The following is a 27,677-nucleotide window of genomic DNA, read 5'->3' as shown; positions in this document are numbered from 1 at the left end:
GTTCCAACAGCTGTCCTTCACAACCCCTCGCTCTCTTCAACTGACACGCGTGGCACTATTCCGGAGCTGCAGCAGTATATTCGGTTCAAGGCTCTTATCTCTTCATTGTCCTTAGTTTACGTCTCCCTATCTGAAATTCCCCATTCCGCAACCAATGACCGACAACAACCACGGCCATAATATCCCCGACCAGCTACCTGACAGCAGGAGGGAGCCGCACCGTATTCGGGATTTCTTTTCTGTGCCTGCTCCTGTGAAACGCGTATTCGATCGCTTTCCGTTAGTCACATACCCTTCGAACGAGCTACCACATTGCGCCTGGCCAACACGACATGGAAATCGACTGTTTGTTTTCAGCGATGTCGCGGGAGCGCGGAGAGGGCGGCCTTCTTTCAATCCACAATGCCTCAAGTGGCAGGTATGTGTAGCTTGCCTGTTTGCTGATGTCTGATGTTGACTTGCCTCCCTGGATATCTAGGCCTACCTCAAATTCGTCGGAATTGACTTTGAACTTGTCCCCTCAAATAACCACGCATCCCCGTCCGGCGTGCTCCCCTTCCTCCTCCCTGCTCTTCCCGTCGGCGCCAGTGCGCCGATTCCCTCCAGTAAACTTCAGAAATGGGCCATTGAAGAGGTTCATTGCGAAGAAGAGCAGCAATTGAACCTCCGCTTCGAAGTATATTCGTCCCTGCTGGATAACCGGATACGGAATGCTTGGGTATGTATAGGATAACCCTATTGGAAGCCGATGCTGATGTTTCATAGCTATATCATCTTTACTTGAACCGCGAGAACTTCGAAGCTGTTGCGCGACGCCTATACGTTGATCCGTCCACCGCCGATCCGATTGTACGCACAGTATTAGCCGCGCAGTTGCAGCAAGCCGCGCGCGACGAATTACTAAAGTCTTCGCCTTACATTGATGCCAGCGCATTAGAAGCCGAAGCGGCGGAGGCGTTCGAAGCGCTTTCCACATTACTGGGCGATAACATTCACTTCTTCAACCGGCCGAATCCTGGCTTGTTCGATGCAAACGTCTTCGCCTATACGCATTTGATTCTAGATTCGAAGATGGACTGGAAATATAACAGGCTGGAACAGTTACTCTCACAACATGAGAATCTTGTTCAACACCGGGAAAGGCTACTAAAGTTCTTCTAGGCGATATCTATGTCAAAAGCGCCAAGGACAAAAGAAGGCACGAATATATGTACAATAATAGACTAATATGAACTGTTCGGTTCTGCCAAACATCATCAAGCACTGTTAGATCGAATATGCCTACCATTCATCCTCGATGTCCCACCAGCACTGTGCAACATCTAAGCACTCTTCATCCTAAAACAAACCCCAAACCATACAGTTACACCAACCCACTTTCTCCCTCTAACTCCCAAAGCTTCCACCATCCCCTCCTCAACCTTTCTCTCTCTTACGCCCACCTCCCCATTCTCATCCAAGCCGACAATCTCAAACCCAACCCTCTCGGCGGCAGCAAGAACATCACCAATGGTATGCGCATAGCTTGTTGGCCGAATCTTCGTCCCCGTCTTCTCATCCACAAACCCGGCCTGGCTAATCGCCCCCATCTCCGCATGCATATTCGTGACGAGAAAGTATCCCCCAGGCCTCATCAACCTCGCTGCGCCAGAGAAGAACAAATCCACCGGGATATGCTCGAGCACAAGCGTGGAAATTATCCCAGACGCCAAAGCGCCGTCTTGTAGGGATGCAGGGATTGGAGCATCCGGGGAAAGTAGATCGTACTCGCCTAGCATTACCTGCCCCTTTCCTTCAGCTTCGACAGTAGCTTTGGCGACAGCAAGCATACCGGGCGAAGCATCGACGCCCGTGATTTGAGCTTCCGCGGGTGCGAGTCTTGCGAGTTGCAGAGTGTTGCGGCCTGTGCCGCAGCCCAGATCGACAAGCTTGAGCGTATTCTCGGCCGCGAAATCGGACTGGACACGGGCTAAAAAGTATGGCAGGAGATTGCGCATCTCGATTGTGTCGAGAGCCTGTAAGAAGTTGCCATCTGTATCGTAGACCTGTTTGATCCAGTTTTGTCAGCGTACAGTAGCAGTGGTACTGGACGGTTCGGAAGCTCACCTCGGCCCATTTGTTGTATGCATCTACCGTTTCGATATACTCGACTTGGTTGCCATCTTTTCCCAGGCCGGGAGAAAGTGTGTCCTGAATGGTTCGAGACATTGTGGTCACTGTGGGAGATTCAACTGCGGGTTGTGTCCCGGTGCTGTTGTTGTCGTGAACTTGCTGGGCAAGGTTTTCTGACCGTGTGGATCTTCTTCGTTACTCAGTCCCTGGTTCTCGGATGGTATTTATATTTCAATGGAGGTATAGTAAAAGGTAGGATTGACTCCGCGCCCTATGGGTCTAGAAAGTCTAGGGGAAAAAAATCCGCTCAACGCATGTAAAATGACTCCGCGTTCCACTCTTAGGGTCTATACGGGCTTGAGATGAGTCACAATATCACCCACATTTAAGTCACCCTACATGCTTGTTGGAGGATTTTGCTACAGTATCATGGATCAAAGGTTAGGGTTACGATAAGGAATCTTGGTGCAAATTATCATCTGAAATTATCATCTGGGCTAAGCCGTCTGGATCTCAAATAAACCAGAGATCATGTGTAGGGCATGCAACATCAAAGTAAAATGAAATAGAATAAGGAAAGTCCGAAGAAGTCGACAAAAATTGAGATTGGACGTTCGACAGAGACGAGAAGGAAAGTGAAAGAAAGGCACATGGAGAGATATGCAAGAGACTATAAGAGAAGAGAAGTCGACGTAACGCCGTGCCAGCCGGGTACACAAAAAGGGCTAAAACGAGGAGAAAAGAATCATCTGGTAAAAAATGAGAGGCATGAGCGAGTCGTTAACCCGTAATCCATACTAGTTCGCACTCCATCGCTCAGTAACTTCGTAGGTCGGAAGACATCATGTTCATCACTCGTCTTAACAGACCGTGGTTCCAAATGGCGCTGTTTCCTTGAGATCTTCCACGAGATCTTCCACATTATTGAGATATCTGCCGAGAAGAGATTGTTTCTCTTGTGTTGTTCGCGTATCCCGGCTGCCCTTGCTCCCGTTGTGGGCTCCAGAAACATTGACACTCCTGGATGTTGGACTGGATCCGAGCTTGCTCGGGCTGCGCTGAAGAGCTGTGTTGGGGGCGCTTGTCGAAAGCATTGGTGTTTCTGGCATCAGATAAAAGTACAGAAACTCAACAAGTTTAAGCTTCACTTCGCGAGCCGTTGAGCGCTGCTTGAACAACGAGGTCACCGTGAGGAGGCCATCCAGCTGCTCAAAGGTCCGTGTGTTGGCAGGGTGGTCTAGAAGGGCGGTGACAAGGGTAAGAAGAGTTGCAGATTGGATGGCCGGGCAATTGATTGGATCCAGAAGATCCAGAAGAAGGTTCATATAGATTTCACGTGCGAAAAGAATCCGTGATGGTGGATGAAGCAGAAGCACGCCCTGTATTAAGTCGAGGGTGGAGAGAATGAGGAGATCGGTAGTACCGCTGCTACCACGGCCAAGCAGGTGCTCTAGACAAGTCACCAGGCGCATTGCGACTACAAGCTCGGTTAGCATAAGGCTCCAGGCGCAATGTAAATAGAGTATTACCCACCATTCCATTGAAATCCATCTTGAAGTTTGAAAAACTCCCTAAAGGCAGGGTCATCGCGCAGCTCTGACAGGGCTTTGCAGCCCGATTGTGGAGTGTCAAATAATAAGGGCGACCCTCGTCTGTCAGACACCGGCCGTTTCGCCCTACTCAAACATATCTGTGCGAGGAGCCCTTCAACCTGGCGCAACCCTTTGCGGACCTTGGTTGGCTCGTAGGAAGACAGGTAGTCGAACGAATGCGCCAGTAACGCTTCCATCAGTAGACTGTGTAGGAGATTTTAGTGTGAAAGGGATATCGAAGGAGGAAAAGAAAGAGAGGGCAAAACACAGCAATAATCCAAACCCTCCGCCAAGAGCAAGGGCTTATCTGGAGATGCGGGTTGAAGAGGACCAAGGCGGCGTGGATTGGAGCTCGGGAAGGGATCTAAATCTGTTTCCAGGCCTAGTTGTGGATAAAATAACAAGCAGGAGGCTGGTATCAGCGCATCCTCATCGTCATCCTGAGCTGTTCAAAGGTCGAGAAGCTCCCCACCTTGTCCACCTTGACTGGTCCACCGCAGCACCTTTCGGCGGTTGCCCCGGGATACCGTCGCCTTTTCTTCAGCCCAACGCAGAGGCTGGGCGGTTAGCAGCAAGAGGCGCCAGCTGAACATGCCAGAGCCAATGACGGAGATGATGTCAAGGATGAATCCCGTGGTCGGGATCGCCGACCTCGTTCATCCTGCAACGGGCTGTATCTGTCAAGCCTGTTGCTGCAGGTTCCGGAGTCTCATCACATTTCCGGTGGCATTATTATTGACCACTAGGCAGTGTCACGTTGTTGCCGCGCATTCCGCCTTGTCCCCTCCAGCACCGTTCTTGCAAGAGTATTACTGCAGTGTGTCCCGTCATACTCGAGGCGGGTAACCGTGGTTTCTCGGAGCAATCACCCTGACCGTGAATGCATCTCAACCGTCCAGGCTGCGGCCAGACTGCGGTCGGATCCTCCATTTCTCTATACAGTCATGTGACACTGCAGGCTATCACCGCCCGGCAGCATGTGACACTACGTCACGTTGTCCTACTCATCTTTTTCGTCTCCCCGCATTGAAAGTTGGGGAGCTTTTCGTGACCGAGAATATGTATCGGAATCCTCCCCAGGGGCACATACACTACTGATCGGATAAGTGCTGCTGTTTCTGCAGCTTTCAAGAGCTTATTTCACTTTTCGGATCGCTTGTTTTTGCGTACCCGTTTAGGTTTGGATTCTTAGTCAAGCACATCTTTACATCTGTCATTTTATACTTCGTCACACCCGGCATCCGCAAACACCGAGGCAACATAGTTCTCACCCATAAGGGTTCGCTGCATCAAAAGCTTATCACAGAGCAGCCAGGGGTTATCCGGAAATGTCCTCCAGCTCGCAATTTCAGCCTCCGGCAGCGATACCCCCTCGAACCAGCTCCAACCGGGTGTCCGATACATACCCTCGAGATAAAGCGGCACTCATGAGTATCTACGAGAACGACGGAATGGGAAAGCAGGAGAAGCTTCAGACAAACACCAACATGTCACGGCGGCACACGCGCAATCAGTCGAGCCTCGACGGGACAAAATACAAGGATGGGACATGGTCACAAGAGAACGAAAAGATCGTAATAGGCCCATATGACTATATGCTTCAACATCCTGGGAAGGACCTACGACGGCAGATGATTCACGCGTTCGATGCATGGTTAAAAGTTCCTACCGATAGCCTTGCCATCATTACCAAGGTGGTAGCTATGCTGCATACAGCCTCATTGTTGTAAGCGCTGCCACCCCCTTCATATTGAGTGCCGCTGACATCTTCTATTAGGATTGACGATGTCGAAGATAACTCCCTTCTTCGTCGAGGCATTCCGGTCGCACACAGTATTTACGGCACCGCACAAACGATCAACTCGGCGAACTACGTGTACTTTCTGGCGCTCCAGGAGGTGCAGAAACTCAAGAGCCCAGCTGCTATTGACATATATGTCCAGGAACTATTAAATCTACACCGTGGTCAAGGCATGGATCTGTTTTGGCGAGACACCCTTACTTGCCCAAGCGAGGACGAGTACCTTGAGATGGTGGGGAACAAGACCGGAGGTTTATTCCGGCTTGCCGTGAAATTGATGCAAGCCGAGAGCACGTCGGGAAAGGACTGCGTGGCCCTTGTGAATGTCATGGGGCTAGTTTTTCAGATATGCGACGATTACCTCAATCTGTCGAGCACGACATACACCAAAAATAAAGGTCTTTGCGAAGACCTGACGGAGGGAAAATTCTCATTCCCCATTATCCACAGCATCCGCTCGAACCCGCAAAACCATCAGCTCATCAACATTCTCCGACAAAAAACCCAAGACGAGGAAGTCAAGCTGTACGCGCTCAAATACATGGAAAGCACGGGCAGTTTCAAACACACGCAGAACGTGGTTCGGCATTTGCGAGAAAGGGCGTTGCAGCTTATCGACGAGATCGAAAACAGTGACAATGGCAAGCGACCGGAGGGGAATAGCGACGGCACAAAGGTCCGGGCGATTCTAGATAAAATCACAGAGACGACCTTGAGAGATACCAACGGCTCGGTGCAATAATCCTGTTTTACTTTCATTCTTGACCGCATACCCACATGTTGTTGGCTGTGTACGGTATTGTAGAACGATTGATATGATCTAGTAACGAGATACGAATAATTATTCTTCGGATGTCTAAATCCACCAACTTTCCAGATTGCGCAAAGTATGAGAAAGGAACCGCACAGAACTCCGGGTATAGTGGCCTCCACGCCTCACCTACATCTAGCTCTATCCAGCAGGTATATTGCAACAATTCCAACATTACCGAAATCTCCAAACCCCCTACATAACCACACAGCACGCCTTCTCCAACTTCCGGAGCACACGGGGCAGAAGTTCGTTGACCACCTGCTCGACCTGGTCCTGGTTTCCGCCTTGCTGTTCCTGTTGCTGGTGATGTTGTTGTTGCTGATGATGCTGTTGATGCGACGGGTACTGCCCGCCATGTGTCTGACCATGCCCATGTCCATACGATGGCGCTGAACCCATATCCGCGGGTCCACCGGTTAGATTCACGTAGATCCTCCCGTCATTCTCCTCTGTCGCATACTGGAGTCCCAACTCGCGGCACACCTGCTCAACGCGCGGCTTAAGCTTCTGGACATGGTTGGCGGAGTGGTTTCCCTTGCCGACGATCCTACCAGAGGGAAAGATATAATCAGCACCGAGCCAACACAGTTCACTCACCCTACACGGGCTTATGTGACCCGGAATTGAACACATTGGGTGGTAAAACATACACATGCAAATGCGTCTGCCCATGGCTCTTCGCATACTTGATTCTCTCCTCGAGGATATCCTCCGCCTCCTCGACAAACTGGCCATGAAGATCAATCGTGTCGGCATCTACCCGACCCGCAGCGTTGTTCTCCCGGAAGATAAACTCCGACGCTTGGCGGTTGTACTCGTCCATCTTGCGGCCGTGGGCTTTGCCCTGCTCGGAAAGTTCTTTGGCTAGAGCGCCATCGCCGCTTGTGTATGCTTCTTGAGACTGTAAAGTATGGGAGTCAAGAGTCAATTGAGCTGTTCAAAGCGAGGTGATTATGGTTGTCGTGGTTGCCTGGGAGAGAGATGGACTGGAGGGAAGACGAACGCGCTGGAAACAGGAACCGCGTTTTGCGGCTTCTTGTCGGGCGAGGTCACGGAGGCGGTCATATTCAGCTTCTGCGTCGTTGCTTTGCGAGTGGTTGAAGGCTATTGCGGTTGAATCGGCGAGGTTAGCGGGATGTTGTTGCCGCCTGGAATTGGGGTTCAGGAAAAGAGAGTGCTTACCCCGAGGGCCCATGATGGACATTTCGTGCATGATTTCTATATATATACTTATTGCGATTATACCGCGATTGTCTCTTTCGTGCTGATGTAGAATAATAATGTGAATTGACAAAGAAGCGAACTGAAGCAGTCGCAGCGCAGCTGAAAGATCTGGGGATCGACGCCCTAAGATTGGGTGGAGCCATTCCCGGCTTCGGAGGAAGACGAACCATGAACCATGGGTGTCAAGATAGCGTACCAAGGATGTCGAACTTGACTCCTTACACTAACCCAACCTTCACCAGGGTAGCAACCCCGTGCTCCTCAACGTTCAATCCGACGATGCGGTTTCGATCAAATTCCCTGTCGGGTTCGCGCAGAGGTGTTTCCCTGGGACTATTGACCCTTCATCTACAGATGCCAGGCCGGGTCAAATAACTGATTCCAGTTTAGTTGTCATGTGACGCCCCTAATCTTACAAGTCCATCGTTTCTTTGTCTGTTGGTATCATTGGCTGTGCCACTGTGAGTACAGCTTAATCGATCGGTTGCGCCGCCGCTTGATGAAGGCGATGATTTCGCTTGCCAGAACACGCCCGCTGATTGGGATGGTCCTTCTCCTGGAGCGGCTGAGACTGCCTTAAGCATTACTTGGCCCTATCCTTCTTGGTCTCTCTCAAGAACTTGTGCCGTTCGTATCGATGCGCGACCTCATCTTCAAGTCTCAACTTGGCCTTTTCCTCAGGTCAAGTCCCTCCATGCTCTCTGCTCTTGCACCGTGCTAGCAGGATGGCCAGGGGGACCCCACTCCGTTTCCTCTTCAGATTCAGTAAATAAGCTTCACATTGAAGACCAAGCACAGTCTCCACTGTTCCAGCTGCCAACTGAGATCCGTACCCTGATCTACGATGCAGTCTTCGAACACCATGTGCTCCAGATCCAGCAGTGGGCGCCATCGTATCGATTCGAAGATCCGCTGGATGCTCTCCGTCATCGATTTTACACTGGCGGCTTCTGGCCTACTCAAGTCAGAGATGCATTATCAAAAGCTGGCAGCCACGAAAAAATACGGCCACGCAACTTGCTTCTTATACACAGTGCCGCGGGCCAACCTACTCGCGTTTGTCAGCTCGTCGCGCAACAGGATACTCCTCTACACTGCTCTCCATTCCAGTGCTGTCTTTCAATATCGTATGTCGAAATGACTGCAATCCAGTACTCGGAAGCGTTCCGCCTGCTATACAGCCATTTTCGACTTCCCAACTCGGACACACTCATCCTCTTCACGCGCACAAAATCTGCCATTCCGTTAAACACATTCGTTCTGTTCGACTAAACCTGAGCACTCCGCAAGTGGACGCGCTTTCTCTTGAGGACAGAGACGAGGCATTTGTATACTATGAACATGTCTTCGGCATCCTTTCTTTTCAATCTTTCTTGAAAGACGTATTGGTGTCGTTTTCCTGGCTATTCTTACAAAGAGCTCCTTAATTGAGGATCGGGGCAGAGATCTTGAGCCAATTAGCCTGCTGAAACAGCGTCTAGGGAGATTTGATGCCGTGTTTAGTGCTTCCGATAAAGTTCTAGGGGGATGACACGCTGCATGTTATTAGGGGGCATGGCCTGATATGGGAGAGCTTCCGCCTTTGTATTCGGGATATGGAGGGCTGGGCGGGCATAATCCGGCATGTCGAGTCGTGGTAATACAAGACTCGTTCCAGAAGGTTGGCCTTGGGGAGAAGCTCACTTCAGAGCGAGATATACTCGACTGGACAGTTCAGTTCACTGGGGATAAGACGGGGTTGAAGTGCCCACCGATATTGCAGAGTTCTGTCTTTTCCATCGTTGGGACGGGCCGCAGGAGGGCAAAGAAGGTCATGATAAGGAAACGGCGAGCCGCGGGGGGAAGACTAAGATGTGGAGAGTCGATAACAAGTACGCAGAGATTATGTGTGCCAGCGACTTCCCATCAGTTGCCGTTTCAGAGATCAATCGCGGCATTAATAGGCGGATGGAGGCGATGCCGAGGTTTGAGTACAAGTACAAGTATCCAGGACTTCTGGGGTCTGAGCCAGAGCAAGAGTCAAGTATTTCTATGCGCCTTAAGCTAATCCGGCATTTGATCGTGGCCCTTCACGGCGTCACAGAGCACCGGAACTGAGGCGGTTTCCGGCGATTACCATACCATCCTTGATGAGGTCCGCTGGATCATTTTGTTGAGGCGAGCTACTTCTATGGTGCACGTCCAAGCAACCTATTTTGAGATTCGAAGATTCCCGCATTTACCCATCCTGCTGGCAAACTGACGTCGAACGGCATCCAGTCTACTTACATATTCGTTGAGCAGTGATTTGGAGTGTCGCACGAAAATGTTATGGCGCAACTTGGAGATTGGGGGCCAACTGCAGCTGATATATTCTGGGGTATGGTAAAATGGGGTGTAACGTCTGACCGAAGCGCCCGACTTCTGGCCAAAGAGTAAGGAGACAATTCATTGAGCGATGAGTATCGTATATGTTGCAGTCGGCAGCTCCGGACTCCGCGCTGATGTAGATAAGCGGCCTCTAGCGGAATCGAACGGTGTCAGGCACGTAGAGCCCAGGATCAGTTTGGTCCTTGGAATTGGATAATCAAGTGTGTGGATTTAGATCAAAGTAGACAACGTCTGGGCCTGATCAGATTGCATTAGAGGGCGACCCATGGCGATGCCTTCGGACTTACCCGTTGCTTGTTTACATTTTTTTTATTGTCAGGGTTGTTCCATCAATAGCATGTATCTGTATCTCTTATTCGCACCGCCGTTCTCAATACATAAACGGAAATATAATGGCAGGGTCCTGGACAGGTCTGAGTAAGAGTCAGGATTTGTTCGCATCGCAGTTGGGATCTGAAAATCGCAGGCTCTGTCGGCCCACGCTTCCGGTTTGTCTTGATACTGACTCGCGCACTTGGCAACTTGTTCTTGTTTGTCGCCGTGTGGCCTCATCTTCCACGGTTTCGTGCCTGGCTCAAACCACGGCTCCACCAGCGCAGCCTTCTAGACTGGGTTCTAGCGGTGTTCGACGCCGCGCACTAACTCCTTGCGACGCTAGGGCAGGCCGACCAGCGGCGACCACCTGAACTCTGCAAATTTCAGATCTGGACTCCTGTTTTGTGCAGAGTCAGAGCAAAATCCAGGTTTCTTGTCTAACAATTGTTCAGAACTCCGACTCAGAAGCCAACCTGCTGAGACTGAGAGTCTTAGAGTTCAAAAATGGCAAACAAAGGCGCATTATCGAGCGGATCCCATGGAGATGGTTGGTTACACCTTGGTATCGCCGACCTGTCGGATTGGCGGGATTGACTCTTCATCACGTTGGGTGTATTTACTTTGCTCAGCATCTGCAGGCGACACAGCATTGGAAGTTCTTTCTTTTTTAACTTCGAGAATACGATTGCCATAATCTCCATGAATGTGCGGAGAACCCCCGATCGGCTGTCTATGTAATACTTGGTGGAGTATGAAAAATACCATGCGGTGACTATTTAATATTTAATCCTACTTGAGGGACCTGAATCAGGGAGACGCCTGTCTTTGTACACCGTCTTCTCCACACGTTGTCAGAGGAAGAGACACGTCATGAAAGAATTGACTGGAGAAAAACCCATCATGTTCATGCAAAGAGATGCACTGCCCGGCGCCTGACGGTTGAGGTCCGCAATGTCTTGAGCTTGACTGCGCGTGGGAGCAAGATGAAACGGTCTGACATGTCCTTCAGAGCAGCTTGTATACTCCGGGCCGGCTTTAAAAAGGTGTATGCCAGGTTGCTGAGGGTCAAGTGCAACTGCCGTTTCCTCTGTTCATCCAATGATCCAAGTTGAAGCGGATCTGCAACAGCCGGAGATTAACCACGATCCCTTCAAGGCTCAACCCTGAACAGGAGTCTATTGTTCAGGCGGCCATTATCCTATTGCCCCGTCCGACTCAGTGACTCAATGTCGTTTCGAAGTACAATCTGTCTCTCCTCCTTCTCCAAGACACCAGCGCCTGCAATTATCAGTTCCTTTCAGTGTCGATACCGCAGCCATTACGTGCTGATGGCTAAGACAGAACAGGCCTAGTTGACGATTTCATCGAAAAAGGGGATGTCGATTGCTGCGCGATGAATGGTCGTTGCAGTTTGCTCTCCACCACATCCCCTGTGAGAGTCGGCCAATGGACACAGAGCATCCGGGCTATCCTGGTCATTTCAGACAATCGCCCCACAGCCCCCTGATTACGGATGCCTCCAGCAAAACCCACGGATCCATGTTCTCTTCCAGAAAAACGAGTCTTGGAACCGCCCCCTCTTTCTGCGTGCTGCTGGCCGAACACTCCCCTTACTGACAAGCTTGATCTTCTCCCATCAGCCCGTCGCCGCGCTCTTTCGCCCTTCTTTCTTCCTCCTGATCCGCTTCCACGGGTTGACTGCCTTTCTTCTTTTCTTTTTCTCCTTCTCATCATCTTCAGTCAATCTCTTGTCGATTGCCTGTGTCTGCTTTTCGGGATCGCTGGTAAATAATTGGTCGTCCGCTGCTCACTAATTCTCGCCTCCTTTCCGCTTAATCATACGTTCGCGACTATCTTCGATTTTTCCCCTTACTTCGACTTCATCTTGCGCGCCTCATCGCAATTATATCCAATTCGCAAGTTAACACAATACAGCCGCGAGCGCAGGGTCCATTAGGTGAGTCTCTTCTCGCCTCTTTCTACCGCATTTACGATCATTCGGCGACTCCGACTCTCTTCCTTTGTTCTCCGACTCCGCCGTCTCGGCTCTTCATTGGTGTACCAGAAACTCCTTGAATGCGACGGCTGTGCTGGGAACAAACCTGAATCCTCGGATCATTTCATGATGCTCTTCAATCCCAACTGTGGCTACTCGCAGTCCTCTCCCGTGCCTCTACCACGTTCAGAATAGCCCGTTTCAGGATTCACGTGCACGGAGATTTCGCTGACCTTGTCTCCTTTAGCAGATTTCCCTCCACCACCACCACGTCGCTCACTTATACCTCATTCATTATACCAGATAATACTGTTGATCTCTGAACAACCGCCAAAATGGGTTGTGGAATGAGTACTGAGGACAAGGAGGGCAAGGCCCGCAATGAGGAGATTGAGAACCAGCTCAAACGGGACAAGATGATGCAAAGGAACGAGATCAAGATGCTCCTGCTCGGTATGGCCTATCGCTTTCTACCCTACCAAGCCTTCCTGGCTAATTTGCGACTTTAGGTGCTGGAGAGTCGGGCAAGTCCACAATTCTCAAGCAGATGAAGCTGATCCACGAGGGAGGCTACTCGCGCGACGAGAGAGAATCGTTCAAGGAAATCATCTACAGCAACACTGTCCAGTCGATGCGTGTCATCTTGGAGGCTATGGAATCACTAGAGCTGCCCTTGGAAGATGCCCGCAACGAATACCACGTCCAGACCGTCTTCATGCAACCCGCTCAGATCGAAGGAGATAGCCTGCCCTCGGAAGTTGGCAACGCTATTGGAGCTCTTTGGCTGGATGCCGGTGTTCAGGAGTGCTTCAAGCGATCTCGTGAATACCAACTGAACGACTCTGCTAAATAGTGAGTTTGGATGCATATCGCCCACGGTCTACAGCTGCTAATAATCGCCAGCTACTTTGACTCTATCGAACGTATTGCCCAGTCCGACTACCTTCCTACCGATCAAGATGTGCTCCGCTCCCGTGTTAAGACTACCGGTATTACCGAGACGACATTCATCATCGGCGACTTGACCTACCGTATGTTCGATGTCGGTGGTCAGCGTTCTGAGCGAAAGAAGTGGATTCACTGCTTCGAGAATGTGACTACGATTCTTTTCCTGGTCGCCATCTCCGAGTACGACCAGCTGCTCTTTGAAGATGAGACCGTCAACCGTATGCAGGAAGCCCTCACCCTGTTCGACTCGATTTGCAACTCTCGCTGGTTCGTCAAGACCTCGATCATTCTCTTCCTCAACAAGATCGATCGCTTCAAGGAGAAGCTGCCAGTCAGCCCCATGAAGAACTACTTCCCCGACTACGAGGGTGGTGCCGACTATGCCGCTGCGTGCGACTACATTCTCAACCGCTTCGTCTCATTAAACCAAGCCGAGCAGAAGCAGATCTACACGCATTTCACATGTGCCACAGACACGACGCAGATTCGATTCGTGATGGCAGCTGTAAATGGTGAGTTTGACATCACGTCTCACTTGATTATACTTTAGTACTGACGGAACTCCTTCCCAGATATCATTATCCAAGAAAACCTGAGACTCTGTGGTCTGATTTAATGATCGGTTATGATAATCGAGTTATCTCGACTTTTAGACCGGACGCTATGTGAACTGTATTTTGCTTTTACTATCATACCATGTTGCACATTTCTTTCTAAAGACTTTTCGATTGGCGTTGAGACTTTCATTGTCTACTTTTTATAATTTTTCCCTTTCCTACTTTTTTCTCTCTTCTTGACTATTTCCTTTGTGTTCCATTGTCTCGAGATGATATCTAGCAAGCTCTCTTTTTCAGCATTACTGATATCCACGCGACACAGAGCAGGGGTTTATCTTCTCTTTCTCTTTTCCACACAAGCATGGACCATGACTACCTTACCTACTCGCAACACGAGTAGGTACAGGACAGTCTATGCAACGTTTCTTCCTTGGGTTGGCCCTCGTCCGCTCTCCGTCGTTCCGATCTCCTATCTCATGTACCTGTCTTTTTTTTTTCTTGCGAATCGGATATCCCAACATCTATTTTGGTGCACTCGTCATAAAACCATGTGTGTAACCCATATATCACGCATTATCTGTTTTCCATATATCTCTCTCCTAACTTGGTTTTTTTTTTCACATTGTCCGCTGCTTGCACGACAATGTCCCATACCAAGATGCACAGAATAAGCAGGCAGGGTCGGGTACTACACCAGTTATCATGTCTTGTTTTATGTGTTATGCTTGAGGTCGGCCCGTGGTCGATATCATATAGTAGTCAAAATTCGAGTTTATTCAATTTCACCTTATTGTACTTATAGTAGATCAGTACGAAGACGAATCTCGTGGAACAATGATCATCTAGTCAAAAATTTCTCGCACTATCAGCCGCTGTTACTAGGTAAACAGTACAGCGGAGATTCTGCCAGTGCAACTGGAGAAACGCCCAAAACACCAATAACCCCGCCCACGCTCCGCTAAATCAATCTAAACGGAATCAAAAACCGCTGCTCGCCAAAAGCGGCATGTGCATCAAAACCTCAACTTCGGCCCAACAAACACAAGCAGCACAGCCACAACCCACAGCGCAAAGATCCACGCATAGAGCATCATCCGCCCAAGCCACCCCTTCCCCTCTGTCATCCGACGCAGCATACCCATCCTGCGCTCCGCGGCAGCAAGGTTCCCTGTCGTCCGATCTAGTCCCTCCGCGGCTCGGGCGAGGACGGATTTCTCGGCGTCTAGAGATGCCTGGAAGGCTTGCGAGGATGTTTTGAGCTGTGTTGCGAGGGAGAGGAGGGAGGATGTGAGGTTTTCTTGTTCAGCACGGTCAGCAGAGAGGGCTTGTTCTGTGTTGGCGGAGGTCGTGGCGGGAGTTGGTGAGGTGGAGGAGGGGTGGAGGGATGTCCCTGTTGCCGTTGTGCCCTTTGTGAGGTTTGAGGAGGGGTCCGGTGTGTTGTGGTGTCTGTTTCGGAGTGTTGTTGCGGCGGGTGCTGTCGGGGTGAGTGTTGAGCTTGGCTCAGATATGTCTGTGGGTGTTGGTTGCGGCATATTCGGTACTGTAGTCGTTGCAGGTGTTGATCGCGAGGTGTCGTCTTCAGGTGCAGCCTCGTCAGTCGTGCTTCCTCCCTCCGGTGTACCTAGCAGGTCTTCGGACTCTGCATCATCTTCATCGGAGTCTCCATCATCCCATTCAGTGCCCCGAGCTGAAGAGCGAACCTCCGCATCCGATTGGATCTCATCGAGGATATTTTGGAGCTGTTTCAGCGTTTGTCGGTTTCGCGTAAGTGTGGTCTGGAGCTCATGGCGTCGGTCGACTGGTTTGATTTGGGGAAGACTCCGCTCGAGAGCTTGTAGGTTTGTACGGGCGTATTCTACATTCTTGGACAGTGTCAGCCACACCTTTCATAGATGTTTATACATTTTCCGTCATGTATGTAGGTACGTAGGTCCGGGATCATCGAGCTTGGACATACCGCGCTAACTCTCATCTGCTGATACTCCGATCGCCGCAGGGTCTTGAGGTCGGCATTTGGCGACAGTAGGTTCTGTTCGAGGCGGGCGAGGAGCCGAGAGATATTGAGAGCTGCGAGGTCGGAGGAGTCGGTGGTAGCTGGGTAGGTTGTGAGGGTCATCTTGTTTGGAGCTAGCTTGAGACAGCTGATTCAGGTGTAGATATAACGGAGGAAAACCGAGAGGCGTAATTCGGGCCTCGCTTTTCCGCGAAGGTTGAGAGGGGAAAGAGGGGCCGATGGAGAGTTAGGCATTCACTTCATGATTGCTTCTTGTGCAGCTGTTGTCCTCTGCAGCCTATCGAAATGTCCCGTTGGCGACTCCGGCAGATAGGAGGATGACTAAGCTCTATGTGCCTGGGGCAAGTATATCGATTGGCCTGGGTCTCTCTCTTCGACGCCAGAGTACCCAAGGTACCCAGCTATGCATTGTATCTTTTTTTTCTAACCAGTTGTAGTGCGTTGGCATCTGCGATCCACGGGCCTAACCGGCCAGTTCCTGTTTTGTTCCTCATTGCTGGGAATCTTTATTATCTAGGGTCATCACTCATTCCTGGACTTTAACAAACAACTATGTATACTGTTGCCTTTTCAGTGGCAAAGAGGCAATAAAAATCAAAAAGGAAAAATAAAAACTTGTCACAACAAAAATATCCTGGATCAGGGGGGGCGAAAAATGAGGGAAAAAGACAGAAGAACAGAGTGGAGAAAAGTCACAAAGTTGGAGGTGCACAGCAGACTTCAACACAAGACCGAGCAACCGCAGACAAACAAGCAATATTCAAGCCGATGTAGAAAGGGATTAGCTGTATTCAATCACCCACCGTCTCCAGGTTCGGACACCCTCATCGTCTACATCGTGTAGAACATGGATCTGTTGGCTACGCTTTTGGACCGACTGAGTTTCGCGAAGTTCCGGAGAACTGGGATGTGCCTGATCTTCCCTCTCTGCACCTCGCTCGATTGGGGGAGATGTCGCCTGGGAGAAATGATCGGCCTGCGTGGGAGAGCTCTCGATTCCAGATGGTGGATTTCCGTGGCTGCGGTCTGTTGGTGATGCCAGTGACGAGGAGTCGTCTGGACTAGGGAGAGGCGAACTAGATGGACGAACGTTTCGCTTCTCTTCCTCATAGGCTTGCTCCAGTCTATTTTTCCGCTCTTGGTCTAGGACAGCGGCCAGGTAGCCACTTGGGGGCAACGACGAAGACTGGGATAAAGGCTGTAGGATATCGCAAGCAGAAGGTAATGACGCGCGAACATCGTAGAGGCCGTGTGTAGGGGGAGGTAACCCTGCGCCTGTTGCACCAGATGACTCTTCGCCACTAAATTTTTCAAATGGCGAATCCATTTGCCCCTCCAGCAGCAAGCGCCTTCTCCGTTGTCGACTCCTGATACGCTGGACAAGCACGAGGATGCAGACTATGCAGGTAATCGCATAAACTAATCCACAGAGCAGAAATCGAGAATCACGGAGGATGGTCGAATGATCATGCCCCAAACTCATCTCTGATTCAATAGGCTGCCTCTCTCTCAAGGCTGCTCACTCAGAGCCCTCAGAAAATTCAGGGCAGAGATCGTGAGTCAACGCCAAAAGTGCGGCAAGGTGGGAAGTCTCGGACCGTCTGTGTAAGAGAGCTGTATCGTTTTATCTCAGAGAAGAGCGCAGCGTTCGGATAAGCGAAAGCAGAATCCGGGTGAGGATATTGAACGGATGGTGGGGTGTAGAGGCGGGGTCACGAATGTGCCGTGAAGTCGAATAGAGACGACAGGATCGATATATGGATAGTATCAACAACTCGAAAGAGCCAACAACCGGATCCGTAGGTAGATGCGCCAAAGAATGTGTTGAGCGAGGGAGACAGCATGCTCTAATAGCATTTCTACCCCTTCGTAGCTGGCGTAGCTGGCGCAGATGAGAAACCCAAATACAGGGCCACCCTCACGGGTCTCAGCCGTAACTTACTTGTAACTCATGTTTGATCCCCAGAGGGGAGAGGGACCCCCAGTCCAGCTGTGTCATTGTCAGCCACGAGAGCTTATGCAGCAAATTGAGCCCGCGAGAAAGTGCATTGGGAGGGGCTAGCGGATCCTGAGAACGCAAAAAGAACATTTAGATGCAGAGGGGTTCAGCTGTCCAGATGATGCGCCACCTCTCCAAGTCGGCGGAGGTGAGACGACAGCGTCAGGGCAAAGTCCCACTAGTTCGTTAGGGGCGATTTGGTGGGCGTTCATTCGACAAAGGCCGGTTTAAGGCTGCCTATGCGGCTCGATCGCAAGCAAGGAAGTTGATCTCGCTTGGAGCGAATCAACCGGATTGCAGGGATGATGGAATCCCCGCCGCCGTCGTCATTCTGCGATCTCGCACGGGAGGAAGGGAGAAAGAGGCGAGGAAGAAACGAAGGAGAAGCGAGCGGCCGCCCAATCGAGTTGACTCCGTCCCGTGATTCTGTGGCCTATTCCGTTGGTCACTCACTCGCGCCTCCTGATTGCCGCCTCTTTCTCCTCAACCGATCTCGATCTCTGAGAGCTCTCGCGATTCAGCTACGCCTTCGTCGGGGATCGTCGCAGACTCGATCACAGAACCTTAATTTACCACAATCAGCTCGCCATCTGTCACATACGGACGGGCCTTGGGGTGGTCGAGGCCCACAAGACGGCCCTAAGGCATCCCAAAAGGCGCCACCAAGAATCGCCAGGTCCCGCCCTTGATCGTTGAAGACGATATATCATCTTCGGCGTGAGGCGACACTCGTGCTATTATTATTCTGGATGCAGGTGGCTGTCGTTCTTGCTGGGTCCTTTGATACTAAAAAGGAATAGGCAGCAATCCTCTTTGTCATGGAATTTGTGGGGAACCTTCTTATCGCATCTCATTTGACATAGATCTGTCTTGTCGTCTCACCAGGTGCATTTCCAAGTATCGAGTCACAGAACTGGGATCGCCCTGTTCTTTATGCCCAAGGACCCAACAACCTGGTTCCTTCCATGCACGTTGTCGATCGTTGGAAACTCTATACTTCTTCGAATTCCAAATCCTTTGGACACCCCACACTACTTGAATACCAACCTGTCAAGACATCTCGCGATGGCTTGCCTATTCTTGAGGGCGACCGCCCTTTGATCGCCATGAAAAGTATGAGTTGCTGATCAACCAGTAGCCTGTTCCTTTACTTCCACTCAGGGCGGCACCATCTATCTGAGGCCAATGCTCTATGCTGAAAAATCGACTTAGTCTGAAAACCCCATTCTCGGGCGTCATCGGTGGCATCTTGTCTTACACACTCGTTGTCCTGATTAAAAGTGGCGTGGCTTACTCCTTTGGAAAAGTTGGCTAAACTGGACGAAAGTTTCTATGTTTGGTCTCTTCACCTCCCCATTTGGGGGGTCTATAGTCAACACCGACGCGGGGTGGTTATAGCTTCGCGACGACGCCTTGCATCTCTTGTTTGGCCTGTTCTCGAAGAGCCTTCCTCAAGATCTTCCCAGATGGATTCTTCGGAATAGCGTCTTGAAAGATTACACCTCCGGTGATTCTCTTGATCCGTGACACTTTACCGTCCATGAACGTCGTAATGTCTTTCGCGGTAGCGCTCTGACCAGGCTTCAGCACTATGTATGCCCGAGGGGCTTCATCGTTATTCCTAATTCCGAGTTAGATCCTTTCTTGAGTCTCGCGGGGGTCGTTTCACATACAGTGGCACACCGATCACCGCCGCGTCAGCAACCGCCGGGTGCTCAAGCAAAATAGCCTCAAGTTCCGCTGGTGCAACCTGGTTGCCCTTCACTTTGATGAGCTCCTAATACGATGTCACTGTTAGTATATTGAGCACTTTCAGGTTGATTGTCCCTTATACGTACCTTTTTCCGGTCAACTACATGGAATTTTCCGTCAGTATCAACATAAGCAATGTCGCCCGTCTTGAGCCAGCCATCTTCCGTCTTGGTCTCCTTAGTTGCTTGTGGGTTTCGCCAGTACCCCTTCATGATATTTTGGCCGCGGACCCAGAGCTCGCCGCGCTCGTTCCTGCCTAGTTCTGTCACGCCATCCTCAGCCATAATCTTGGCTTCGCAGTTCGCATTTAGCTCTCCGACGGATGCTGAAAAGCTCTTTTCGTTGGGATCCCATCCGAGAATCGAGCACGTCGTCCTGTTGGAAGCATTCATATTAGCTAGGCGTAACCCTCACGGTGAATATGATCAAGAACATACTCAGTCATTCCCCATCCCTGCTTGATATTGATTCGCCCAGGCGGCCACAGAGCCTCAACCTCTTCACATACTTCTCGTCCCAACGGAGCTGCTCCGCTGCCGATTGCTTCAATGCTGCTCAGGTCGTATTTGCCACTCTTCACAGCAGGATGCTTTGCCAGCGCAACCACCACTGGCGGGACTATGATATAGTCGGTGATGTGGAATTTTTCGGTGTATTCGAGCATTTTAAGGAAGTCGAATTTTGGCATGATGTACACGGGTACACCCCGGTTCAGCGCCGCTGCGATGAAGATGTTTTGGGCCATTGCGTGATACATGGGAAGAAAGCAAAGCCATCGAGCCCGCTTTGACTTCTCCTTCCAGTCGGAACTAAGGTAGAAAAGGTGGTTGTATTGCAACATGTTGGCAATATAGTTCTTGTGCGAGATTTCCACCCCCTTCGGTCTGCCTGTCGTGCCACTAGAATAGTTGAGGGCAAGAGTTGTGCTAGATTTCTCGGGAGTGTTTAGGTCCTCCCAAGCAAATCCAGAACCCTCCTCAACAGTCGCTACCAGATCACCCCAGTATCGGCAACCCTGCTTCGCTTCTCCTTTCCCGTCGAAGATCGCGTTGTTGAATACGAACACTTTGTCCTGGCCCAGTCCAGCGAGTTTTGCGGCTTCGATTCCGGTATTCAGACTATCCTCTGCGCAAAGGAGATAAATAGCGCCACTATCTTGCAGCTGAAATGCCAATTCCCTCGCTACATAGGTAGGGTTCGCGCCGCTAAAAATGCCACCGGCCATGGTGATTCCCAGGAAAACCACAGGGAAGAATATATCATTTCCGGAGAAAAGCAGGACCCGGTCTCCCTTCTTTAGACCGGACTTGCGTAGCCCAGCCGCAAATCGCTGACACCATAGCCGGAAATCATGGGTTGTGAAGTAGTGGGTGTCTGGGCGAGCGGCTTCGGAGAAGCATCGATGCGTCTGGGACAGAGGATGGCTCGGAGAGGTAAGCAATAGCGATGCTAGGTGCGCATCAGGCACATCAATCTGCCAGCGCGATTTGAACGGCATTTTGAGTCGTTACCTCCAATTTGCAGGAGAGAAGCGTTTCGAGGGAGTTGTCAGCGCCAAAGTACATAAACCGTACTGAAGGGAGGCGCAAACAGTGACTAACAGTATATATATAGAAAGATAACAAATCAAAAAGCAAAATCAAATAAGCAACGAAAGAATATGCAACTCCCTCGGCCAAAAATGAGGGGATAAAACGAATATATACGTAGCTCCTCTCCTCATTGCAGAGAAGCCTGGAGCTCTGCCGGAGTTACTTCTTCCAGACCTAGAGTGACATTGCACCCCCGCACGGCCAAACCGAAGACGAGATAACTAATCGCGAAGCGCCTTCATAATTGCTTACGGCCAATTTCTGCATGCATGCACCTGAAAGCTGAAGCACCCCTGGCCGGCCAAACAACGGCTGAGCTCGAGTTTACTCCAGCTTCCCCTCCCCGCCTTTTCCATCGGTTATTGCGCCCCGGTTCCAGCCAATCAGGGCGCATGGCAGCTGACGATCCCGAGGGCCAGCATATTGCTGACCTCGGGTGCTGGTGCCGGTGGTAAATCGTGATGCCGGTGAAGCTCAAGGTTGAAGGCCCGATGTGATGTTTTGTGAGCCGGGCTTGTTTGGTCCAGCCGCGCAGCCGGGGAGATTAGGTACTAAGTGCTGCTCACGAGGTTACTGTGACCATATCGATGTGGATAAGATGGCAAAGAATCAAATGGCAAAGTCGAAGCCATAACATGTGAGCCTAAACTGCGACTAAATGCAACCAGTATGTCATATCTACTCTGTACACACCGCCAATGTATCACTCCTATTCCCTTCATATATCAAAAAGAAAGAAACAAGATTACGCCTCATCCCCTCCCAAACAAGCTAGAGCGGCCCTGAGCTCCTTCACAACCTTCTCCTCCAACCTATTCTCAGCGCCGGATGCCGCATTGACAGGTTTCTGGCGTGCCAGTTCAACCTCCTTTTCGTTCGTCGCGGTGATTCGTGCACGGAGGTTCCCTCGGCGTTCAATCAATTCCTCGATATCTTCCTTGACCTGCGCCTTGTCCCAGTTGAGTTCTTGGATCGCCTGCGTATCGACGCCGATACTGGGTCCGGCTTCGCGGAGGCGGGTTATGATGTATGAGATAAGCGCGAGGGAGTAAGCTTCCGACGCCATGCTTAGGCAGATTCTACGGGCGGGTATTCCCGTGCTGCGAGTGGAAGTAAAGGATTCAGCGGCCCGGGTGAGCTGTCCTTCAAACTGATTGAGGAAGGCCGCAACCTCTGGTGCCGTGCGGATGACATGGTATAAAAGGTTCAAACAAAGTGGAAGGATACCGCCAGACCAAATAGAGTAGAGTCTGGGTATAGGGTCGAATGGGCCAAATCCCTTGGGTTGTCGAAGGACATTCGTTAGACGGCAGGTGGAGAGCTGGGACAGAACCACCTCGACGGCGAGGTGCTCTGCGAGCATGGGAATGGTTGATAGCTTAGCAAGGAAAGAGATACTAAGCTCTCCGTAAACAGGGTCGCCCCCAACGGCTAGTTGGTCCGCCCATGAGAACAATGAGGCGGCGTGCCGCACTGTGTCATTGTCGGCGACGTGATATGCGATGTGCTCATATAGGCGTTCCACATTCTTCACCTGCAACGAGCTTTGAAGGATTGCCGTGATAATTGCAAAGTCTTTGGGCGTGCATTTCTCTGGCTGATCATGCAGGTAAGATGTTAGTGATCTAAACCCTTGCGCGACCACAACCTTTACTATCTCAACAACGATTTCTAGATCGGACGAGAGTTCTGGTTTTTTGCTCAAAGCCGCAGGCGCATTTCTTGATGGACCATCGAGATGGAACTGTAGAGATAGGAAGAGCATGTTCAAAAGCGATCGGTAGTACCCGGAATCGTCATTTATCAATGCGTCTTCGTGTGTGGTTCGACGAGATCGCAACGACTCCCAAACCACCCCTAGCAAACCAAAGAACTCGGCGCCCTTTGCACCTTTCTCCACAAGGCGCTGCAGCAGAGTTTGTGCAAAATCGACTCTGGTCTGCTGTATTCTTTCGAAGATTGCCTCTTGTGGTACTCCGTTTGTATTTGCTTTCAGGCAACTCTTGATGACTGTAGCCATCGACTTTTGTACCTCGCGTTCCGTCATGAAGTCTGTGCAGTGTTCAACTGCAAAGAACTTCCAGCTGTGGAGCAGGCTCTATACGAAAGGCACACTGTTAGTATATATCAGTATGAATCAGGACGAAAGACGTACCACCTGAGCTTCGACAAGAGACAAGTTGAGATTGGCACGCTCAAACTCCGCCGCAAAGCCTCGGTTCCGTGACTTCCCAGCCCAGGCAAAATCATAAGAAAGCATCTTTTCACCAAGATAGACGTCGTAGTAATACTCAGACCCTAGACTACGCGGCTGTAAAGATGTGCGCTTAAAATCGTCAAGTTTACAGCCAGAATACCGGGCCTCGAAATTCCTTTTCAAATTGGCGTGCAGGGATGCATTGTATCCTGGAACGTCAACGGCGTCTTTCGCGTACCAAGACACGAGTGGGAACAAGGTTTTGTAAAAATTCCGATCGTGCGATTCTTTGGCAGAATGCAGGTAGACTGCGCAGAGATCGGCGACAACAGCGGCGATGCGAGTAGCGAAAATCTGATCATCACTAGACAGTGACGAGAGATCAAGCTTGGAGACATAATTCACTAGGCTATTGAAGAAGGTGGCATGTTTCCTCAATTCCGGAGTGGCCCATGGCCAGTGCTCTTGGGCGCTTGAAACAAAGTCGAGAAGCGAGAGAGATACTTGAGGCTGAATCTGCTCAATATTCGAGAGTTGGTCGAGTGCCATTTGTAAGAAAGGAGTGCCTCTCATAGCAGAATCATTCTTGGCACCTGTTTTCTTCAGGGACTGACGGGGAGATGACCCTGTCAGGATATAGACTGCTAGCCATTGTTGGCGTTTGCTGACTAGGTTTGACAGTAAGCGCCATACAGCCAATTGTAAGTGTGAGTTATTGAGAGGCTTGTCAAGTCGAGATAGAACGTCAAGGAAGAGACAGGATGATTCGGCGCCCAAATGACCGACTAACGACGGCGGTTCCTTTGTGCTGTCTAGTGCAGCGCCGGTTACTAGAGTGTTTAGGAGTGATAGGGTGGGTAGTTGATAGGGATCATGGAGAGCATATAACTTCACGAGGACTGGGGTGGCTTTAAACAGCTGATCCTCTAGCAAGGATGGTGGCTGTCCGGTGATTTGAGCTGCTTGTAGCAGTCGCGAAGAGAGTTCCAAGGTGGAGATCACTTGCTTCTCCACCAAGGTCAAGAACCGGAGGAGCAATGTAGGAGGGGTTTGGAGGCCGTCGATGATTAGTCGAAGAATAGGGTTGAAAGGCAAATCTGCCTCCGACTGTGGCCGAAGGGCATCCAGAATGTAAGTCGCTGAAGAGGAGAAGATTCCTGTGATCTTCGAATCTAACTTGTCAATTCCGGTGTCATTTGTGCCAAATGCATAGTACAATATCCTCTCGAGAGTCTTGGCAATGGCAGTATTTATCTCGAACTTCCGCTCCGGGGTATTGAACCGCCAGTTGCCGTTGCTGTTGTACACTTCGATCATTGTTCGAACCAGGTTGAGAAGGATATTTCTCATAATATGAGACGGAACCCCTGAAGTCCAATCGGAAACAACTCCTGCTTTGCCGTGCAGGCAACGCCTCAGGACTGCACGCGAGATTGCGTCCTCAGTAACAGCTTCAAATAATCGTACAGAGGCCATCAAAAAGGGATAATCCCCAGAAGTCACCTCTGTAGCAGATATTATGGCAGTCATCATACCGCCTTTGCCATCGGTTCCCAGTAGGCTACTCCGGGACAGGAATGGCCAGACTCTGTTTGGAAGGACCGCGATGAGGGCCCGAATAAAGTGCAGACAGGCTATCGTTGAATCAACTACACCCTCCGAGCCGGATCTAGCACTGACATCCTGTAGGTTGCGCTCAAAGATGTCGAATATTAGAGAAACAATATCGGTCTGACGAGAAAGCCCATCGCTGGCCAGTTCAAGTATCCTCTTGGCGGCGAAATCCTCGTCGTTCCGTTGTTTATTTCTCGTTGTCGCGAGAAGAAGTTCTGTGAACAACCAAATCGTTTCGGCAACACAGTCGTCTCCAAAGTCTTCTGCAAAGCCCCCATTCTCGTTCCATTCCTCCAGCCAGCTCCCTAGGTAGCTTAAACAGGAGTACCGATGTTGCCACATGACCACTGCAGGCCTGGAATCTGAGACCACTTGGCCCACTGTTGTCGATGGGAGCTGAGAGGAAGCAGTAACTATGAGAGCATTGCTACTCACTTGGTGTTTCTGTGTCTGTCTTCGGGGGGTCGAGTCTATCATTGGAAGTGGCCGAGTGAGACTGACCAAGTTCGCGTCTTCGTCCTCTCGTATAGTTTCATAACCCTGGAAGTGGTCTGGCACAACCTGCGTGAATGAGTCCATGTTTTCCAACTCGTTCAAGATCTCAGGCAACCCCTCCTCATTGAGTGCTTCACTGGTGAGGAGAGCACGGCATAGCTTCAGAAATGGTACGGTTTCGTATGGAAAACGTGAGCGCGCTATTCGGAAGATATTGGTCATGAGAGTGTCGTCTTGGATAAAAGTGGCCCGTGGATCGCTTGTGGATACTGGCGAAGTATTCAAGGGCCACAACGAGTCTTGAGGTGGCCCAGCCAGAATAGCCAAGACTGATGCAACAATTTCGGGTGAATAGTCCATGTATATTGTCATGGACCGAACAAGGTCAAGAAGTGATGCGCGCACTAACCGGTCAGTCACTAGATCATCAATAGCTGACGTGGGACCGATATTTTGGGCTAGCGATACAATCGTGTCAAACACAATGCTCTTGATCGCATCTGAGGTGAGGATGGCGATGGAATCCTCGACGGTATGTTTGGCTGTGCATGCTAGTTCGAGCAATTCTTCATAAAGAGATATTTCAGCCGGTCTTCCAGCAGTTGCGTGCGGCGTGTTCGACTGGAACGAGTCCACGGCGCTATGGAATTGCTCGAGCTCCCGAGTCTCTTTATCATTATGAGCCAGTTCCCCCATGGTATGCAGGACAAGCCCCCAGGAAAACGCTGCTGGACTTGCAGTCTTCGACTCAATTCCGGCTGTTGTGAATAGCTCGTTTATCTGGCCAATATCGTCCTTGGATAGGTAATAAGCTGACTTGGCGGACGCATTCTTTTTTTGAGATTTGCTGATGATTGCAGGAATCGACAGCGGCAGTTTCAAAAATGTTAGTGTGATTAAACACACAAATCCCTGAAGAGGTAAAAGTACCTCTACTGGATTCTCGCAGGGCTTTTTTTTTTGGAGTCAGTGATGGTTCGCAAACGGAACGATTGGAATGATACTCACAACTTGGAGGGACTCAAGAAAGACGTAGTCGATCATGAGGCGGAGCCATTTCAGGATGAGGTCAGCCGAGGGGATTTCGAATGACGTCTGAAGCTGAAGGAACAAAATCTGAAGTATCTGGGATACTTCCTCCACTAGAGTTGTCCTCCATAGATTCTCAATTATCTCAGTGCTCTCAGAGGCGCACAGCCAGCCACCATCGCCTTCGAGAGCCGACAGCCGCGCCTTTACAGCCTCGATGCATCCTTGAGTAAATGCGTGCCCATTCCTTCCTTGTATTTCCCCTTTGAAAATAGATGCTCCGAGTTCGCTCAAGCTAGTGCGACTGCCCGAGTTGCGTTGCTGATCATCGTTATCCAAAAACAAGGCTACAAGCTTGCGGGCGGTCTTGACAATATGGCTTCGTTCAGATAAATAGAGCTCACGGAGCCGCAGGCGCCTATTCTTCTCTGAGGCAAAGTCCGCATTGCTTCCTTCGGCTGAGCTGGTGTTGAAAATCTCGGCAAAACTTGGACCTGCGAGCGACACGCGAAAGTTATCAATTCCAGCGGCTTCCTTCAGACTTGTAGTTTCCTCGTCGGCGAATCTTTCAAGAAGGCGCGTTGCTGGCCGATTTTGCCATTCCAAGATCGTAATCCGCAGCGCATTGACCTCGTCGATCCCAGCTTTGTCACTCAGCCAGAGAGCGTCCGCTTTGATCTCCTTCAGATCATAGGAAGCTTGCGCAGTTGTTTCCGCATGAATCGCCGCTGTTTTGGTCTCGAAGTCCGCTTTTGACTTGGCGGATGGGGCAGAAAAGACACCATCGCGATCTGAGAGAAGCTTGATGCTTTCAGGATGTGACAGAAACGAGTCGAGAAGTCCGGTGTCGTCGCGGTAGCTGTCTGGGTTGCAGGCACAGAGAAACGCCCTCTTCCATGACCTATAAGAGCAGCAGGGTCAGCAGCCATCATCAAGACCGAAAAACAAAAGCGTCCATACAAAAGCTGGACGTCCCCAGAAAAGCATTTGTCCAGGGACGGGAAATAGGCTTCCGGAACGGGAGCCATTTGGCGGCACAGCTATATCATTATAGATAAAAAACGACACAGCAAATAGATGCAGCTCGGGAAGCCCCGTGTGCACAAAAACCGCGATACAGGGCGAAAAGCGTGTTAAAGCAGAGCTCGGCCTGAAGATGATCTCAAAGGAGCACTTTTGGGCTTGGCTGGAGGTCAACAACAATGAGTGCCTATCTGGGTTTAGCTCCCAGCGGTGAGAACAAAAATTTGTGTCGT

General features: G+C 50.6%; 11 protein-coding genes across 11 annotated transcripts; 4 read left to right on the top strand and 7 right to left on the bottom strand.

Moving 5' to 3' along the window:
- Positions 1 to 7: 7 nt before the first annotated feature.
- BJX68DRAFT_39839 (putative mitochondrial outer membrane protein (Sam35)) lies at positions 8 to 1,242 on the top strand. Its single transcript, XM_071049105.1, has 3 exons — positions 8 to 418; positions 479 to 718; positions 766 to 1,242. Exons 1-3 carry the CDS (start codon positions 155 to 157, stop codon positions 1,159 to 1,161), a joined length of 900 nt encoding a protein of 299 aa, XP_070901300.1. The 5' UTR covers positions 8 to 154; the 3' UTR covers positions 1,162 to 1,242.
- BJX68DRAFT_39836 (class I SAM-dependent DNA methyltransferase) lies at positions 1,150 to 2,419 on the bottom strand. Its single transcript, XM_071049104.1, has 2 exons — positions 2,107 to 2,419; positions 1,150 to 2,045 (listed from the first exon to the last, which is right to left on the bottom strand). Exons 1-2 carry the CDS (start codon positions 2,206 to 2,208, stop codon positions 1,323 to 1,325), a joined length of 825 nt encoding a protein of 274 aa, XP_070901299.1. The 5' UTR covers positions 2,209 to 2,419; the 3' UTR covers positions 1,150 to 1,322.
- A 383-nt stretch (positions 2,420 to 2,802) lies between these two features.
- BJX68DRAFT_39751 (cell division control protein 14) lies at positions 2,803 to 4,098 on the bottom strand. Its single transcript, XM_071049102.1, has 2 exons — positions 3,646 to 4,098; positions 2,803 to 3,589 (listed from the first exon to the last, which is right to left on the bottom strand). Exons 1-2 carry the CDS (start codon positions 3,899 to 3,901, stop codon positions 2,973 to 2,975), a joined length of 873 nt encoding a protein of 290 aa, XP_070901298.1. The 5' UTR covers positions 3,902 to 4,098; the 3' UTR covers positions 2,803 to 2,972.
- Positions 4,099 to 4,663: 565 nt separating this feature from the next.
- On the top strand, positions 4,664 to 6,379 carry BJX68DRAFT_39757 (FPP/GGPP synthase family protein). The gene is made up of 2 exons (XM_071049103.1): positions 4,664 to 5,430; positions 5,482 to 6,379. The coding sequence occupies exons 1-2, from the start codon at positions 5,033 to 5,035 to the stop codon at positions 6,245 to 6,247; spliced, it is 1,164 nt and encodes a 387-aa protein (XP_070901297.1). The 5' UTR covers positions 4,664 to 5,032; the 3' UTR covers positions 6,248 to 6,379.
- Positions 6,351 to 7,656, bottom strand: BJX68DRAFT_232888 (Smr domain-containing protein). Its single transcript, XM_071039554.1, has 4 exons — positions 7,502 to 7,656; positions 7,323 to 7,423; positions 6,970 to 7,220; positions 6,351 to 6,866 (listed from the first exon to the last, which is right to left on the bottom strand). Exons 1-4 carry the CDS (start codon positions 7,530 to 7,532, stop codon positions 6,512 to 6,514), a joined length of 738 nt encoding a protein of 245 aa, XP_070901296.1. The 5' UTR covers positions 7,533 to 7,656; the 3' UTR covers positions 6,351 to 6,511.
- A 4,375-nt stretch (positions 7,657 to 12,031) lies between these two features.
- Positions 12,032 to 13,893, top strand: gpaA (guanine nucleotide-binding protein subunit alpha gpaA). The gene is made up of 5 exons (XM_071049099.1): positions 12,032 to 12,185; positions 12,528 to 12,677; positions 12,734 to 13,076; positions 13,128 to 13,684; positions 13,745 to 13,893. The coding sequence occupies exons 2-5, from the start codon at positions 12,560 to 12,562 to the stop codon at positions 13,786 to 13,788; spliced, it is 1,062 nt and encodes a 353-aa protein (XP_070901295.1). The 5' UTR covers positions 12,032 to 12,185; positions 12,528 to 12,559; the 3' UTR covers positions 13,789 to 13,893.
- Positions 13,861 to 14,518, top strand: BJX68DRAFT_39576 (uncharacterized protein). The gene has a single exon (XM_071049097.1). It carries the CDS (start codon positions 13,999 to 14,001, stop codon positions 14,398 to 14,400), a length of 402 nt encoding a protein of 133 aa, XP_070901294.1. The 5' UTR covers positions 13,861 to 13,998; the 3' UTR covers positions 14,401 to 14,518.
- Positions 14,519 to 14,636: 118 nt separating this feature from the next.
- On the bottom strand, positions 14,637 to 16,184 carry BJX68DRAFT_39629 (uncharacterized protein). Its single transcript, XM_071049098.1, has 2 exons — positions 15,687 to 16,184; positions 14,637 to 15,591 (listed from the first exon to the last, which is right to left on the bottom strand). The coding sequence occupies exons 1-2, from the start codon at positions 15,843 to 15,845 to the stop codon at positions 14,743 to 14,745; spliced, it is 1,008 nt and encodes a 335-aa protein (XP_070901293.1). The 5' UTR covers positions 15,846 to 16,184; the 3' UTR covers positions 14,637 to 14,742.
- Positions 16,185 to 17,448, bottom strand: BJX68DRAFT_39706 (uncharacterized protein). Its single transcript, XM_071049101.1, has one exon. It carries the CDS (start codon positions 17,224 to 17,226, stop codon positions 16,525 to 16,527), a length of 702 nt encoding a protein of 233 aa, XP_070901292.1. The 5' UTR covers positions 17,227 to 17,448; the 3' UTR covers positions 16,185 to 16,524.
- Positions 17,449 to 18,988: 1,540 nt separating this feature from the next.
- BJX68DRAFT_39702 (acyl--CoA ligase) lies at positions 18,989 to 21,126 on the bottom strand. The gene is made up of 4 exons (XM_071049100.1): positions 19,932 to 21,126; positions 19,581 to 19,869; positions 19,416 to 19,519; positions 18,989 to 19,363 (listed from the first exon to the last, which is right to left on the bottom strand). The coding sequence occupies exons 1-4, from the start codon at positions 20,990 to 20,992 to the stop codon at positions 19,135 to 19,137; spliced, it is 1,683 nt and encodes a 560-aa protein (XP_070901291.1). The 5' UTR covers positions 20,993 to 21,126; the 3' UTR covers positions 18,989 to 19,134.
- A 472-nt stretch (positions 21,127 to 21,598) lies between these two features.
- On the bottom strand, positions 21,599 to 27,577 carry BJX68DRAFT_232869 (nucleoporin). The gene is made up of 4 exons (XM_071039553.1): positions 27,382 to 27,577; positions 26,401 to 27,322; positions 23,242 to 26,343; positions 21,599 to 23,184 (listed from the first exon to the last, which is right to left on the bottom strand). The coding sequence occupies exons 1-4, from the start codon at positions 27,447 to 27,449 to the stop codon at positions 21,832 to 21,834; spliced, it is 5,445 nt and encodes a 1,814-aa protein (XP_070901290.1). The 5' UTR covers positions 27,450 to 27,577; the 3' UTR covers positions 21,599 to 21,831.
- Positions 27,578 to 27,677: the final 100 nt, after the last annotated feature.

Source organism: Aspergillus pseudodeflectus, assembly GCF_044049435.1.
Source record: "Aspergillus pseudodeflectus strain CBS 756.74 chromosome Unknown BJX68scaffold_12, whole genome shotgun sequence".
NCBI lineage: Eukaryota > Fungi > Ascomycota > Eurotiomycetes > Eurotiales > Aspergillaceae > Aspergillus > Aspergillus pseudodeflectus.
The sequence above is the reverse complement of the archived record's forward strand: the minus strand, read 5'-3'. Positions and strand labels throughout refer to the sequence as shown.